This window comes from Erinaceus europaeus, chromosome 9, assembly GCF_950295315.1.
Source record: "Erinaceus europaeus chromosome 9, mEriEur2.1, whole genome shotgun sequence".
Taxonomy (NCBI): domain Eukaryota; kingdom Metazoa; phylum Chordata; class Mammalia; order Eulipotyphla; family Erinaceidae; genus Erinaceus; species Erinaceus europaeus.
In genome coordinates this window covers 101,348,825-101,366,292 of record NC_080170.1, presented here as the reverse complement: position 1 = coordinate 101,366,292, position 17,468 = coordinate 101,348,825, and the positions used below count along the sequence as shown (strand labels likewise).

At 39.9% G+C, this 17,468-nt stretch overlaps 1 protein-coding gene across 1 annotated transcript in view; it reads right to left on the bottom strand.

Annotated features, from left to right (window-relative positions):
• IMPG2 (interphotoreceptor matrix proteoglycan 2) overlaps positions 1-17,468 on the bottom strand; it is a 90,468-nt gene that overhangs the window by 62,196 nt on the left and 10,804 nt on the right. Inside the window, exons 3-4 of the mRNA XM_060197117.1 lie at positions 14,225-14,391; positions 7,405-7,436 (exon numbers count right to left, since the gene is read on the bottom strand). Of these exons, the coding sequence (XP_060053100.1) occupies positions 7,405-7,436; positions 14,225-14,391 (199 nt within the window). The remainder of the gene's footprint in view (positions 1-7,404; positions 7,437-14,224; positions 14,392-17,468) is intronic.

Genomic DNA, 17,468 nt, shown 5'->3' with positions numbered 1-17,468 from the left:
TAAAAACTCCAGGCATAACAATCCACAGGGATGCAGAGGTCACATAGGCTCCTAAGCTGAATATGGGCCTCAGTCAACAATATTTATACACCTTTCCAATATTTGGGAGCTGCTCTCTTCCCTGAGCCAGCTTTCTGGTACTTTTCCAGCCATGACATCATCTCCCCAGACAATAACTTGGGTTCACCTGCATATCAGATGTCAGGCTCAGGAAAAAAAAAAAAAAGAACACTAGTATAGTCATGGGCCCATTGGAATATACCTAAAATAGGCCTACTATCTACAAAACAGAGACCTCCAAATCTTCATCTGCACTATTCCAGCCTTTAGGTTCACGATTAGTCAACAATTTGTTTGGCTTTATATGTTAACTCTTCTTTCAGCCACCAGGTTCCAGATGCTACCATGATGCCAACCTGACTTCCCTGAGCAGACGACTCCACCAATGTGTCCTGGAGCCCCATTTCCCCAGAACCCCGCCCCACTAGGGAAAGACAGATACAGGCTGGGAGTATGGATAAACCTGGCAATGCCCATGTTCAGTAGGGCAGCAATTACAGAAGCCAGACCTTCCACCTTCTTAACCCCATAATGACCCTGGGTCCATACTCTCAGACGGATAAAGAATAGGAAAGCTCTGGGCGTATGGATCGACCTGTCAATGCCCATGTTCAGCAGGGAAGCAATTACGGAAGCCAGACCTCCCACCTTCTGCACCCCATAATGACCCTGGGTCCATACTCCCAGAGGGATAAAGAATAGGAAAGCTGTCAAGGGAGGGGATGGGATACGGAGTTCTGACAGTGGGATTTGTGTGGAGTTGTACCCCTCTTATCCTATGGTTTTGTCAGTGTTTCCTTTTTATAAATAAAAAAATTTAAATAATTAAGAAAAAATTTTTAAAAAATAGGAAATCTATCAGGAGAGGGGATGGGATATGTTCTGATGGTGGGAATTGTGTGGAGTTGTACCCCTCTTATCCTACGGTTCTTGTCAGTGTTTCCTTTTTTATAAATAAAAATTATAAAAAACAAAAAAAAATTCAACAAGGGCAACAAAAGGGAAAAAAACAAATAAATAGTTAAAAATTAAATTAAAAAAATTTTTTTAAAGAACAAGAATCTTTTACATATCCTCATTAGCTATGCCTCTTGCAATAATACACTGAAATGTCACTCAGAACTAGAACAGAGTTATACTGTGTCTGGAAACAGAAATATCATTTCGAGGCCAAACAGTGAATTCAAAGTTGTTTAACTAAGAACTTAGTTGAGTACCAAGAGCAAAGCACTGTCTCGTTTCCACAGCTCATCTAACACATTAATTTATTTTTCACCACTACTATATAATCATATCAGTGGAATTCAGATGGAACATTAATAATAGTATAGTAAAACAAGTCAGCCATAATTTCATGTCTACATCACTACCCACCTTGACAATTTTCTCTATATTTTGCTTGCTTTTCTCTGTCTCTCTCTCTTTTTTTTTTTTTTTTGCTTTTCTCTTAAATAATTAGCATGTACCAAGAGAACTCTCAAGGCATAGAGCTGGAAATCTTTGATGTTAGTCCCAAATGTCCTACTGCATTTGCATATGGGTTGGGAAAATATTTCAGTTTATGGACCTAATCTCTGAAAATGAGATTCTTCTCTGCAATATATATTCACACAAGTTTAAGAAAGCAAAACAACATATAGGGGGCTGAATGGTAGCACCGCGGGTTAAGCACACATGGTGCAAAGCGCAAAGACTGGTGCAAGGATCCAGGTTCCAGTCTCCGGCTCCCCAGCTGCAGGGAGGAGGTTTCACAAGCATTGAACCAGGTCTGCAGGTGTCTATCTTTCCCTCCCCCTCTCTGTCTTCCTGTCCTCTCTTGATTTCTCTCTGTCCTATCCAACAACAATGACAGCAATAACAATAATAATAATGATAATAATAACAACAACAATGATAAATAAGACTGAGAAAAAAAATAGCCTCCAGGAGCAGTGGATTCATAGTGCAGGCACTGAGCCCCAGTGATAACCAAGGAGGCAAAAAAAAAAAAAAAAAGAAAGAAAGAAATAACAGCATATATAGAAGGGTTGTGAAAATATAAGATGCTAAACAAAGCCTAAAGAAGACATCATAAATTCTCTAATAAATCTAACAGAAAGGCCCAAAGAAAACAGGTCCCAAAAAACTAATTCTGGTTGGGTTCAACAAAAGACACTCAATGCTTAAACAACTGAGAGAAAGTCTAAGGTCATCAGATAAAGAAAGGAATACAAAAGTTGGATAAAAGCAAGAGAATGGTTCACTTATTAATGGCCCTTTTGGTCAATATCTCACCACCTCGTCATCTGGGGCCACATTAATGGAATCTTTGGATTCCCACACAAATATGATGGACCTAGATCTCTAATGGATCTCTCTCTGCACCAACACTGGTCACTTCCATCAGGAATGTCATCATAAGCTCTCTTGTGAGCCTTCCTAGGACCTTGCCCTCCTCACCATAAAGCAGAGATGGTAGGGACTGCCCCAGTCTCTGAAGGGAGGCTGGGGTATCCTATCCTGCAACTCGAGGAAGACTGGTCCTGAAACAAGTGCAGCCTGCACTGTTCCCAGCTGTGACCATGAGCGCTGAGCTCAGACCAAAAGGGACTCAGAGACTACCCAGACTCTGGTGCTAAATATATATATATATGCTCTGGGTCAGGTGGATGTAAGTAAATTGTTAATTCTACCCACAGAATATTTTCAAGAATGGGAGCTACTCTCTGCCTAATCCAACTTTCTAGCCTTTTTCTTTACTCTGACACCATTATCTCAGACAATATATTTTTTTATTTTATTTATTTATTCCCTTTTGTTGCCCTTGTTGTTTTATTGTTGTAGTTATTATTGTTGTTGTCGTTGTTGGATAGGACAGAGAGAAATGGAGAGAGGAGGGGAAGACAGAGAGGAGGAGAGAAAGATAGACACCTGCAGACCTGCTTCACCGCCTATGAAGCGACTCCCCTTGCAGGTGGGGAGCCGGGGTTCGAACCGGGATCCTTATGCCGGTCCTTGTGTCAAACAATGTTTTTATCCAGCTTCATGCTACCTATCAAACTTGGGCAGGGACTAACATAGACATGGTCCCCTGGAAATATGCCTAGGGTAGACTTCCTAGCTTTCTTCCATCCAAGGATTCCTGATCTCATCTGCCCTGTTCCTACTTTTCGGTTCCTGTTTATTAATCATTTTGTCTCACTTTAGGTCCTGCCACCTTCCAGATACTACTATGATTCCATCCTAACTTTTCTGGGCAGATGATTTCACCAATGTGTCCTGGAACCTCTATGCCACTAGGGAAAGATAGAGACAGGCCAGGGATATAATTCGACCTACCAATGCTCAAGTCCAGCATAGAAGTAATTACAGAAGCCAGGACTTGTATCTTCTGCTCCCCAAAAACAACTCTGATCTCAGTGGGGGAGAAATGATAGGAGGAAGAGGACAAGAGAGCTCTGAAGTCCAGCTCCATCAGGTCCCACAAAGTGGACAAAAAGGGGAAAGATATTTGGATGAAGGAATAGGGTTATGTGTGGCTTGGAGGGGAAGAGAGGACTGAATCTGGAAGAAAAAAAAGGGGGTAATCATGTACAAATGTAGACATATAGTTGTAGAGATGATGATTAAGCCATTTTTGTAATCCTGGGAGAACTGCAGTGGACTGCAATGGAGAGACCAAGAATTCAGAACTCTGGTGGTGGGAACGGTGTGGAATTGTACTCCTGCTGACATATAATTTTGTAAATTAATATTGAATCAATAATAAAAATATTAAATAAATCTTAATAAAACAGTGATGTGTCATTCTAACCAGAATAAAATATTTTCCAAGAAATGTAACCAGTACCACCTCAGCATGTTTCATTTTGGACTGTGTCCAGAGACATCAGGCGTGGAATGTCAACCCTTCAGCTTTATTACTTTGCCACCAAGTTCCAGATGCTACCATCAGGCAACCCCACCATGTGTGTCCTCAGAGCTCTGCCCCACTAGGGAAAGATAGGGACAGGCTGGGAGTATAGATAGATCTGCCAATGCCTATGTTCAGCAGAGAAGCAATTACAAAAGCCAGACCTCCCACCTTCTGCACCCCATAATGATACTGGGCTCATACTCCCAGAGGGATAAAGAATAGGAAAGCTATCAGGGTAGAGAGTGTGATACGGAGTTCTGGTGGTGAGAATTGTGTGGAATTGCACCCCTCTTATCCTAAGGTCTTGTCAATATTTCCATTTTATAAATAAAAATTTTTAAAAATCTAAGAAATATATAAAGTACAAGAGAAAAATCTCAAAGAACAGATCTTTTTTAAAATTTTATTAGTGATTTAATGATGATTACAAGATTATAAGATAACAGGGGCACAACTCCCAAGACCAGAGTTCTGAGTCCCATCCCCTCTATTGGAAGCTTCCCTAATCTATATTCCTCTGGAAGTATGGACCAAAATTCTTTATAGGGAACAGAAGGTAGAATGTCTGCCTTCTGTAACTGCTTCTCCACTGGACATGGACATTGGCAGGCTGATCCATACCCCTAAAGAACAGATCACATGCTGAGGCTATCACCAGAGACCTGGTAGAACTGAATGGTTGAATGAAAACTCAGTTCTTCCACTTGACAAAAATTTACTGAGCACATATCCTAGACTGAGTCTACTACTGGATATTGAAAATACAATAGTAAAAGCAAGTGGAGATTAAGCAGTGACTTCATGGCCTAAGTGGAGATGTTTTCAAGATGTCTGGTTGTAGTAGAAACAGATGCTGGAGGTGAGGCTTTTGTAAAATAGGTTAAATGGGAGCGGTATGAATATGGATGAAGTCAGTAATGAAAAGGTGAAACTTGGGAGAAAGATAAAGAATGAAAGGTGGAGATGTCAAGAGATAAGATGTGAAGTCCTGAAAACAAGGTAGAAAATGCTTTTGATAAAGAAACTCAGTAGGTGATATAGTAGAGGACACCCTGCTTTGAGAAATGCCATACTCAGCAGTTTCCACTCCACCCCAACTCGGATTGCTCTAGTTTCAACTTTTAAAGTCTCAAAATTAATTTGCATTTTAGTTCATAAGTAGTGATTTTTATATGTCTTCGAAGAATAGTCAACAGTCTGAGTCTTCTTATACCTGGTAGAGACAATGCCTTAACAACAAAATGCAGAAATTGGCTCTGTTATCATTCTCACCTGTGAATTTGTATTAATGTGATGACTATATTGGGAAATATTTGAACATAATGGAAATGCTAACTTTCCTTATACACAACTTTGTCACATGAAGCACAAGTGAATGCCAAAAACTGCATCTACAGAAGCCACAGAAGAAAACACAAAACACACACTCATTTCAAGCATCTTCTATGAATAGTTATGTTAGTTCACTCCATGTGTTATGTACCACACCCATCTTCTTTTTTAATTAAGTTTTATTTATTTATTTATTATTGGACAGAGACAGAAAAAATTGAGAGGAGAGAGAAAGCAAGGGGGAAAGACAGAGAGACACCTGCATCCCTGCTTCGCTACTTGTGAAATTTTCCCTCTGCAGGTGGGGACCAGGGGCTCGAACCCAGGTCCTTGTACACTACAATGTTTGTGCTTAACCAGGTGTACTACCACCTGGCCCTCCACACCCATCTTCAATATCACAACTTTCTACCCTATTCCAGGTGTGAACACCTGTGAACACTCTGATAGCTAATTTACAGTTTATCAATACAACCTTTCCAGTGTCCACTTCCATAATCAAACTTCAGAGTTTCTCCCAGATTAAGTGGCATGTGTATTATGTGTTTCTATACTTTTTAACTATTTAAAATGTGCTATTAATGTGGAATGATACATATGAACTTGCAAAAAATAAGCAAATAAACAGTTTTTAAGACTTTATTGGAACTTTGGTGGTTATTGTTGGGAGGTAGAAGGTGAGAACAAAGAACTTTGATGATGGTTGCAGTGTGGAATCTTACAATCTTGTAACCACTATTATTCACAAATTGAAAAGATGGAGAAATAATAAAATGTGCTGTTATTTTCACTAGCAACAACTGTTAAAATTACTTGGGCTGGTGGAATTCAACAGGGTATTTAATCTACTCCCTGTGTGTCGCAAGAGTAATAATGAAATCCCAGCGATCAAGATGCCAGCACCAAGCTATTTAAACAAACATAGTGGGCGGTAGCGCAGCAAGTTAAGCACATGCGGCGTGAAGTGCAAAGACCGGCATAAGGATCCGGGTTCCAGCACTCGGCTCCCCATCTGCAGGGGAGTTGCTTCACAGATGGTGAAGCAGGTCTGCAGGTGTCTATCTCTCTCCCCCTCTCTGTCTTCCCCTCCTCTCTCCATTTCTCTCCTATATAACAATGACAACATCAATAACAACAACAAAAATAACTAGTACAACAATAAAAAACAAGGACAACGAAAGGGAAAATAAATAAATATTTTAAAATTATTTTAAAAAACATGTATCTAAGATGCTCAATTTAGGCCTCAGAATAGACTTAGTAGTTTTATTAGCTTTACAAATGTGTGAGATCATTCACGCTGATTAAAAAAAAAAACCTACATCTATCCTACTACCACCAACATGTACATTCCAACTCTGCTTTTGCCTGGACTCTGCTGCCCAGGCTGGATCTGTGAACACTGACTGGTTTTTCAGTCTGCCTTTCCCTCTACACTGACACAAAAATATGGACTCTAACCTGAATTACACATGTATTCTGGTGGTGATTTTCTATATAATCACCCAGAAATTTAGCATAATGTAAACATTCTGAGTATTGACAGAATTAGAAATCACTAGTCCTAGAAGGCTTAACATCGTTCAGCTTCTGTAATCTGCTTTATACTGCTCCAGCTCAGGAGCCAGAAATAACTTTAATTCTAAACCTGAATCATAACACAGAAAGAATCATCGAAACTGTGCTATTTTAAATCCAAGAGCACAATCATCATCACTCAATAAAGTGATCCCCACCACCATTGATCCTTTAATAAAATACGCTCCATTCTTGAGTACCATTTCTGAACAATTTTACCATTAGCCAATATGCCTCAACAACAGTAGATGACTCCATATTCCAATTCCAAAAATGTTATTTTTTCACCCGAAAGAGAGGAACAAGTCTGCCTCCTACCAAGGGCAGACAATAAACAAGTACAGTGACTATGACGGTGGTCTGGGTAGTGGAAAGACATTAAAATGATGGAAAGCAATTGAGACTTACCCACAGGCCTGGTCGCTGCAGGGACTGGCAAGAAAAAAAGAAAAAGGTCATTAAGTTTGGGGTGAGTCTTGGAGGAGGTATGATGCATCTCTGTTGCCAAACATTAACAAAATGGGAAAAAACACACTCACCTCCTTACGGTTTCCTTTGTGTATGTCAGTTTCTAAGGAAAACAAAGATATACAAGTGACCCCATGAGTTCATGACAGGGAGCAAATATAACTTATTGCACCAAGAAAACTGATGTCTTGACATTATAGAATCAATGTTCTTATTTTCTGTGGCTAGACAAATACTTAAAGCAAAGCACTAATGATATCAACTCTGTTTGTGATTATGGGAACACTCCTAAACACAGTCTTAGTTTATGTGCTCAAAATTTCCCTTGCTCTCTCCTAATGGACACAGATGAATATATATTACCTGATAATCATCCAAAGCAGTATATAATTTAGAGATGGACATTAACCTTCCTTGGACATAGAATCAATGTATTTTGTGATCTAATATATTTAAAGTAACCCTCACTGTAGAATAATCTAAACATGTCCATAAAATAATTGACAATTTTGATTTTCCAGAACACAAACAAAAGAAAAATTGCATTAATCATTAGACTCTGCTTCAATCACATTCCAAAGCAAACTATCCCCAAATTCCCTCTAAGTTACTGGTTTAAGCAGAGATCAAGATAATTAAAACAACAGATTCAGAACAAACCTAAAAGACGTGAAAAAGTTCCTAGACACATATAACCTTCAGAAATTAGACTAAGAGGAACTAGAAAATATGAACAGGCAATCACAGCCAAAGAAATTGAAGCAGTTATCAAGAACCCTCCCAACAATAAAAGTCCAAGACCAAGTGGTTATACAAATGAATTCTACAAAACCTTCAAGGAATAACTAATACCCATACTTTTTAAGCTCTTCCAAAATATTGAAGACACATGAATACTCCCTTCCACCCTTTATGAAGCCAGCATCACTCTGATACCAAAAGCAGACAGAGACACAACAAAAAAGAAAGGAAAACAGACCAATATTTCTGATGAACATAGGTTGATAAGATAGTGAACAAAATTCTAGCCAACTGGATATAATTGTATATTAAAAAGATTGTGCATCACAACCAAGTGGGATTACCCCAGAGATGCAAGGCTGGTTCAATATACATAAATCAATCAATCTAATCCCACAATAAATGTGTATGGCAAAACTCTGACTGAGAACTAATCCTGCACAGGCTACACAGACACTGACATCCAGCTAGGGAAATAAACCCTGCTTTATCTTTGAACACTAAGGAGAAAGGCATTCCCCTGTACCACCATTCCATCTGCCAGAGGTTGGAACAATAGCAAAGAGACCCTATATTGACATTAAAGACATTAAGCCTACCTGGTGACACAGGGTAAAATCTCCCTTACCCCAACAAGACATGTAAACAGGGAAATCCAACACCTTAGCCACAGTGCCTATTGCTGACACAACAAAAGCCACACTAAATACAGAAACTGAGAAATACACTGACAGCAATGACAAAACTTCAAATGACCAGACAGACACAGATCTGGAAAAAAAAGGACAGAAATAGATTTCAGAGAACTCAATATGAAGTCAATTCAAGAAACTAAACAATATACAAACATAGATTCAAGAACTCAAAGGTCACTTTACCAAATTACAAAGTACAGAAAAATTAAAAATTCAAACAGAACTTTAAGGTGTGAAGGGCACTTTGATTGCAGTTCAAGCTGAAGTAAGAGGTCTAGGAAGTAGACTAAACCAGGTGAAGGAGAGAATATCAACATTGGAAGACACAACTACCATACTCTGTGAATTTAAAGCTGTTGGAGAAGAAAAGTTTAGGAAAAATGAAGCATTTCTCCATGAAATAGTAGAATCCATCAGAAAGATGAATGTTAGAGTTATTGGGATTTCTGACGAAGAAGAGAGAGAGGAATAGAGAACATATTCAAAGAAATTATAGCAGTTATCTTTGGTGGTAAGTGTGTGGGGGGACTATACACTTTAATACTATAATCTTATAATCTATTAATCACAAATTAAAAAATTAATATTTTAATGTGATTCACCACATCAATAAGAGAAAAACCAAACACGAGTGCCACCCCAGCATGTTTCACTTCAGACTATGCCCAGAGACTTCAGGTGTGGAATGACAACCTTTCAGCTTCATTACTCGGGTGAGACCTTTCCTTTCATAGTATTCTCCAATCAATTCCTAACAAAGTCCCAAAACCTAGATATAGTCCAGGTACCCTGAGATAGAGCATATGTTCACACGTATCCATAAACTAGGGCAAAATATATACCTGAAAGCAGAAGTACACTAGAGTCTACAATGAGTACCCCTCAACACTTCATCTGCACTATTCCAGCCTCTAGGTCCATAATTGTTCAACAATTTGTTTGGCTTTGTATGTTAACTCTCTTTTCAACCACCAGGTTCCAGAGGCCAGCAGGATGCCGGCCAGACTTCCCTGGACAGACAACCCCACTAATGTGTCCTGGAGCTCCAGTTCCCCAGAGACCCACCCTATTAGTGAAAGAGAGAAGCAGACTGGGAGTATGGATCGACCAGTCAATGCCCATGTTCAATAGGGAAGCAATTACAGAAGCCAGACCTTCCATCTTCTGCAACCCACAACAACCCTGGGTCCATACTCCCAGTGGGATAGAGAATGGGAAAGCTATCTGGGGAGGGGATGGGATATGGAGATCGGGTGGTGGGAATTGTGTGGAGTTGTACCCCTCCTATCCTATGGTTTTGTTAATGTCTCCTTTCTTAAATAAATAATTAAATAAGAAAAAAAAGAAAAAAAAAACCAAAAACCACATGATTATCTGTATAGATGCAGAGAAAGCCTTTGACAAAATCCAACAACCCTTCATGATTAAAACACTACAAAAAATGGAAATAGATGGAAAATTCCTTAACCTAGTAGTGTCCATATATAGAAAACCTGCAGACAAAAGTTGAATAAGGGCAAGAGACTGGCATACTTTAACGACAACTCTTTAGTCACTATCAGGCCACCCCATCAGCTGGGGCCCTATTTGGGGAGTCCTGAGATTCCCAAACAGATATGATGGGCTTAGACCATTGTTACCAGTCATCCCTATCAGGAACAACAAAACAGACCCCTTTGTGGGCCCCCTTAGGACTCTGCCCTCAACTTGGATCAACCATGGTAGAGAATGTTCCATCCTCCAAAGGGAGGCTGGACAACATACTCTATGCTACACCTGAGGAAGATGAGTCCTGATGTTAGGGCAGCTTGAAATGTTCCTACTCTTGACCCTGTGGAGCTCAGATCTAGAGGGATGCAAAGGTCACATAGGCTCCTAAGCTGAATATGGGCCCCAGATCACATCAAACTGATGGGGTTTACAGTCAACAATATTTATACACATTTCCCATATTTAGGAGCTACTCTCTTCCCTGATCTAGCTTTCTGGTCCTTTCTCCAGCCATAACATCACCACCCCAGATAATAACTAGGATCCACTTGCATATCAGATTTCAGGCTCAAGGAAAAAAAAAACTAGTATATGTAGGGATATTGTAGGGATGTGGTGGAGCCTGGCAGGGCTTGACCTGATAGGTGAGTCTGTCCTATTATTCTCTCTCTCTGCGGAGGGGTTGAGCAAAAGGAGAGACACAGGAACCTCAGAAGGTTGCCCACCATATCAGACTCCCCTGCCTCACAAAACACTATGCATCTTCTGGCCTCCAGGAGCCGGCATTCCTTAAAACATTAAGCCTGCTCCACCCTGCATTCCTTTTATTATCTACATATCAATCTTCTGCTTTGTCTTACAAATGACTAAAGGTCTCCTTCCTAATTCCATGCAGGGTATTGCTAATCCTACCAGTTGAACTTCTAGAAACAGTTGCTGGGGAGGTCCATACCATTCCTGGCCCCTTTTGCCTTTCTCCACCACTTTCCTAACCATGTATGGTATTGTCAAGCCACTTCGTTTCTGTCTTGTCTCTTCCGTGTTCCAACCTGGAGGAGCACATGCAGCCGGCCATTGCAGTTTGCGCCATGTGGTTTAACCCGGTGTGCTACTGCCCAACTCTGGGGCACTCAGATGAATAAAGATTTGAATTACCTTGCTGCCACAAGCTTGGTTCCAGGGTCATCTCTCTCCCTTGCGTCATTAGTCTGACAAGTATAGCCATAGGCCCTTTGGAATATAACTAAAATATGCCTACTAGCTATCTACAAAACAGACCCCCCAACTCTTCATCTGTACTACTCTAGTCTTTAGGTTCATGATTAGTCAACAACTTGTTTGGCTTTATATGTTATATGTTAACTCTCTTATCAGCCACCAGGTTCCATAATGCCAACCAGACTTCCCTGGACAGACAACCTAACCAATATGTCCTGGAGCTCCAATTCCCCAGAACCCTGCCCCACTAGGGAGAGAGACAGGCTGGGAGTATGGATCAACCTGTCAACACCCATGTTCAGCAGGGAAGCAATTACAGAAGCCAAACCTTCTACATTCTGCACCCCACAATGACCCTGGGTACATTTTCCCAGAGGAATAAAGAAAAGGAAAGCTATCAAGGGAGGGGATGGGATATGGAGTTCTGGTGGTGGGAATTGTATGCATTTGTACCCCTCTTATCCTATGGTTTTGTCAGTATTTCCTTTTTATAAATAAAAAAGAAAGAAAGAAAGAAAAGAAAACCTGCAGCCAACATAAGACTCCACGGTGAGAAGCTGGAATATATCACCTACAGATAGGGGAACTGTTATATATTATAACAGTTTTAACCTTTGTATTATAAAATTGGTATCCTGAGGCCAGGCAGTGGCATACCTGGTTGAGTGCACATGTCACGATGTGCAAGGACCAGGTCCAAGCCCCCAGTCCTCCTCACCTGAAGTGGAGAAGCTTCACAAGTGATAAAGCAGTGCTACAAGTGTCTCTCTGTCTCTCTCCCTCTCTATATTCCTCTTCTTCTCAATTTATGGCTGTCTCTATTAAATAAATAAAGATAATAAAATTTTTTCTAAATAAATAAATAAATAAAATTTGTATCCTCTAGGAAAAAAAGGGAGGAAGTTATTTGTCTACATTGAGCTATCGCTCTCTCTTTTTTTTTTTTTTGCCTCCAGGTTTATTGCTGGGGCTCAGTGCCTGCACCATGAATCCACTGCTCCTGGAGGCCATTTTCTTTTATTTATTTGTTTGTTTGTTTGTTTAAAAAAGGAGACATTAACAAAACTGTAGGATAGGAGGGGTACAACTCCACACAATCCCCACCACCCAATCTCCATATCCCATCCCCTCCCCTGATAGCTTTCCCATTCTCTATCCCTCTGGGAGTATGGACCCAGGGTCATTGTGGGATGCAGAAGTTGGAAGGTCTGGCTTCTGTAATTGCTTCCCCGCTGAACATGGGTGTTGACTGGTCAATCAATAATCCCAGCCTGCCTCTCTCTTTCCCTAGTAGGGTGGGTCTCTGGAGGCCATTTTCTTTCCCCTTTTGTTGACCTTGTTGTAGCCTTGTTGTGGTTATTATTGTTGTTGTTGATATCATTCGTTGTTGGATAGGACAGAGAGAAACGGAGAGAGGAGGGGAAGACAGAGAGGGGGAGAGAAAGATAGACACCTGCAGACTTGCTTCACTCCCTGTGAAGCGACTCCCCTGTAGGTGGGGCATCAGGGCTGGAACCGGGATCCTTACGCTGGCCCTTGAGCTTTGCACCACCTGCGCTTAACCAGCTGTGCTACCACCAGACCCCCAAGTTATCTATTTCTAAGGATAAACTAAGGTCAGGGGACCAGGTGGTGGTGCACCTGGTTAAGCACACATGTTACAATGCACAAGGACCCAGGTTCAAGCCCCTGATTCCCACCTGCAGAGAGAAAGCTTCGCAAGTGGTCAAACATGGCTGTAGGTGTCTCTCTGTCTCTCTTCCCTCTATCTACCTCTTCCCTCTAGATTTCTGTCTGTCTCTATGCAATAAATAAATGACAATAAAAAAGAAAAATATTGCAAAATTATTTTTAAAAAGAATAAACTAAGGTCTAAAAGAAGTAAAACAACTAAATAAATTTATCAGAATCATATTTATATTCACTAAACACTTATTTAATAAATTTATTCTGTACCTTAATTTAGAGTCACTGATATAAGAAACTTTGACCCAAAAAGAAGTTTGAATCACAGATATATATATATATATATATATATATATATATATATATATATACTCTTAGCCTAAACATCTGCTTTTATTGCCAAATGTTTGCATTATAACCAAGGCCAAAGTTCTTATTGTAAAAAATATATATATTATTTTAACAAAGTAATTAGCCAGACACTAGGTCATATTCTGTGACAGCTAATTCAAATATAATAAGTTATTTAAAATACCAAAATCTGCCAGTTGTTCTTTATCTACTTTTTTTTTAAATTTCTTTATTGAGGAATCAATGGTATACAGTCAACGGCAAAATACAATAGTTTGCTCATGCATTTTCATATAATAATACAACCCCCACTACATCCTCCTCTGCCATAATGTTTACTTTAGTGAAATACACCAACTTCTTTCTCTACTTCTTTATATATATATATACATATTTATTTATTTATTTTCCCCTTTGTTGCCCTTGTTTTTTATTGTTTTTGTAGTTATAATTGTTGTTGTTACTGATGTTGTCATTATTAGGTAGGACAGAGAGAAATGGAGAGAGGAGGGGGAGACAGAGAAGGGGAGTGAAAGATAGACACCTGCAGACCTGCTTCACTGCCTGTGAAGCGACTCCCCTGCAGGTGGGGAGCCGGGGACTAAAACTGAGATCCTTACACCGATCCTTGTGCTTTGCGCCAGGCTTTCTCTACTTCTACACACAACACTTCTACTATAGCAATTCCTTCCCTTGTTACCACACTTACCTTCATAATTAAGTGTTTGTGTTCCACCGACTTACTAAAATTTGTGCCCATGTCAAATATAGTTGTGATTCCATCTTCACACAAATTCATCCAGTAACTATATTCTTCACGTCTAGGAAGTCGATCCCAAAAAGTCTTAAAGGCTTCCCAGACAGCTTCCTGACAGACTAGAAAACAGATAGGGTGTTATTTTTATGGAAGATTAATGGATTTTGGGGTTTTCACAATGACTTTGACTCTGTTTACTTAGATTCCCAAGAGTCTCATTAACAGTGTGCTTTCTGGGGGGGAATAGAAATGATTCTCAGTGAAAGCCTTTCTGTTTCTGTACATTCATATAAATTTTTCAGACCTAAAGAAAATGTATGTTTCCCATTTATACATCCCTCTTGCAAGGGGGACTGATACATCCCATAAAATGCAGAGGTTTCCCCCTTGTTCATAAAAAAAAATTATGTTTATGCTTGATAATCTGGAACTTTAGTATAATTTAGTAGGTGAATAAATATAGACAGTAATGGATCCACAGAAGCCAATATTATTTAGTGATAAAAATAAATGCACCTTTTAAATTATTTATTTATTTATTTATTTCCTTTTGTTGCCATTGTTTTTATTGTTGTAGTTATTATTGTTGTTACTGATGTCATCATTGTTGGATAGGACAGTGAGAAATGGAGAGAGGAGGGGAAGACAGAGAGGGGGAGAGACAGACACCTGCAGACCTGCTTCACTGACTGTGAAGTGACTGCCCTGCAGGTGGGGAACCGGGAGCTCGAACTGGGATCCTTACTCTGGTCCTTGTGCTTTATACCACATGCGCTTAACCTGCTGTGCTACTGCCCGACTCCCTTTTTTTAAAAAAGATTTATTTATTTATTTATTCCCTTTTGTTGACCTTGTTGTTTTTATTGTTGTAGTTATTGTTGTTGTTACTGACGTCGTCGTTGTTGGATAGGACAGAGAGACATGGAGAGAGGTAAATGTACTTTTGAGCCATGAAAAGAGATCTTTAAATGCATATTGCTAAGAAAAAGAAGCCAATATTAAAATTATTTGTACCATAAGATGAAAACCATGGAGATTTAAAAATAATAATAATTATAATTATATATATCATGGCTTGGGAGGATGGAAATATAAGATAGAATGCAATAGTTTTTTGTTTTGGGGGGGGTTTTTTTGCCTCCAGGGTTATTGCTGAGGCTCAGTGACTGCACTACAAATCCACTGGTCCTGGAGGCCATTTTCTCCATTTTGTTGCCCTTGTCTTTAGGACAGAGAAAATGAAAGAGGAGGGAAAGACAGACACCTGTAGATGGGCCACCCTCCCCTGCATGTGGGGAGCCCGGGGCTACAGCTGGGATCCCTATGCTGGGATCCTGTCCTTGCACTTTGCTACCACCCAACCACACCACACCCCCACACCCCAGAACACAATGGATTTTTAAGGTAGTAAAACTACACTGTGCGGTACTATAATAGTGACTACAAATAAGAAATTTGTCAAAACCCGCAAGATGTAAAACACAAGCAGAGAAACCTAGTATAAACTATAAGCCTTAGAATTACATTAATATCAGAAGCAACCAATAGCACAGCTATATACAAGATACTGGGTACTGTACAGCAAACCCTAACAAAAGGATTTTTCACAGCTAACCCAATTACCAAATAATGTGATGATAACATTAACTATCCATTGTCTTTTTGAACCCTAAGACAGCAGGAACCTCACATCTCCACAATAGAGCCTCTACTTCCCCCAGTCCTGGAACCCTTGGATAGGGCCCACTTTCCTGTATGCCTCTCCCAATCCATATCAAATAATATTGCATCTGCCGATCGCATCCTAATCAACACAATGATTGTCACCTCAACATGCTTCACTTCAGACTGTGTCCAGAGACTTCACGTGTGGAATGACAACCCTTCAGCTTCATTACTCGGGTGAGACCTTTCCTTTCATAGTATACTCTAATTCCATCTCAGGTGGTTCACTTTCTAACAAAGCCCCAAAACCTAGATATACACCAGTTTCTGTGAGAGAGAGCATATGTTCACACGTATCCATAAACTACTGCAAAATATATATGTGAAAGCAGAAGTACACTAGAGTTTGCAGTGAGTATCCCCCTAACACTGCCTCTCCACTATTCCTAGCTTTGGGTCCATGATCGCTCAACAATTTGTTTGGCTTTGTATGTTAACTCTCTTTTCAGTCACCAGGTTCCAGATGTCATCAGGATGCCGGCCAGGCTTCCCTAGAATGAAGACCCCACCAATGTGTCCTGGAGCTCAGCTTCCCCACTATTCTCTTTTCCTACTAGGGAAAGAGAGAGGCAGACTGGGAGTATGGACCGACCAGTCAACGCCCATGTTCAGTGGGGAAGCATTACAGAAGCCAGACCTTCCACCTTCTGCAACCCACAATGACCCTGGGTCCATGCTTCCAGAGGGACAGAGAATGGGAAAGCTATCAGGGGAGGGGGTGGGATATGGAGATTGGGTGGTGGGAATTGTGTGGAGTTGTACCCCTCCCACCCAATGGTTTTGTTAATTTATCCTTTCTTAAATAAAAATAAAATAAAATAAAATAAAATAATTACATTAATATGTAAAAAAGAATTCTATTAATATGTAAAGAATAGTGTATCCATAGTGGCTCATCAATAACAACAAATGTGCCACACTAATATGTTTAAAGGGAAAAACGTGGAAGGGGGAGGCAGTAGTGGTAACACTATGAGCTTTTGTTCTAATTTTCTGTAAAACTAAAACTTCTCTTAAAAAATAAAGCCTGTTCTCTCCCTCTCTCTGCCTTCCTATCTGATTGAAAAAGTACCTAGAGTAGTGAAACTGCACATGTGTGAAATCAGTGTCTACAAAAATAATAAAATTACATAGAATCTGTTTAAAAAAAAGTCATGCAAACAAAGAGAAAATGATGATATTCAGGATAAATGTATTGTAACATTAAGATTAATTCAGTATCTGCTAAAATACCCAAAGCACAAAGCCTGACGCTAAACAGATCATCTCTACATAATGTACAGGACACTAAGCATTGCTGTCATGTAACCGTTTCAGTGGTCAGATGTAGGACACTGAAGAACAGATGGAAACTAGGGTATTTCACCTGGTTGAGAGCACCCGTTACAATGTGCAAGAACCCAAGTTCAAGCACTTGGTCCCCACTTACAAGGGGAAAGCTTCACAATCAGTGAAACAGTGTTGCAGGTGT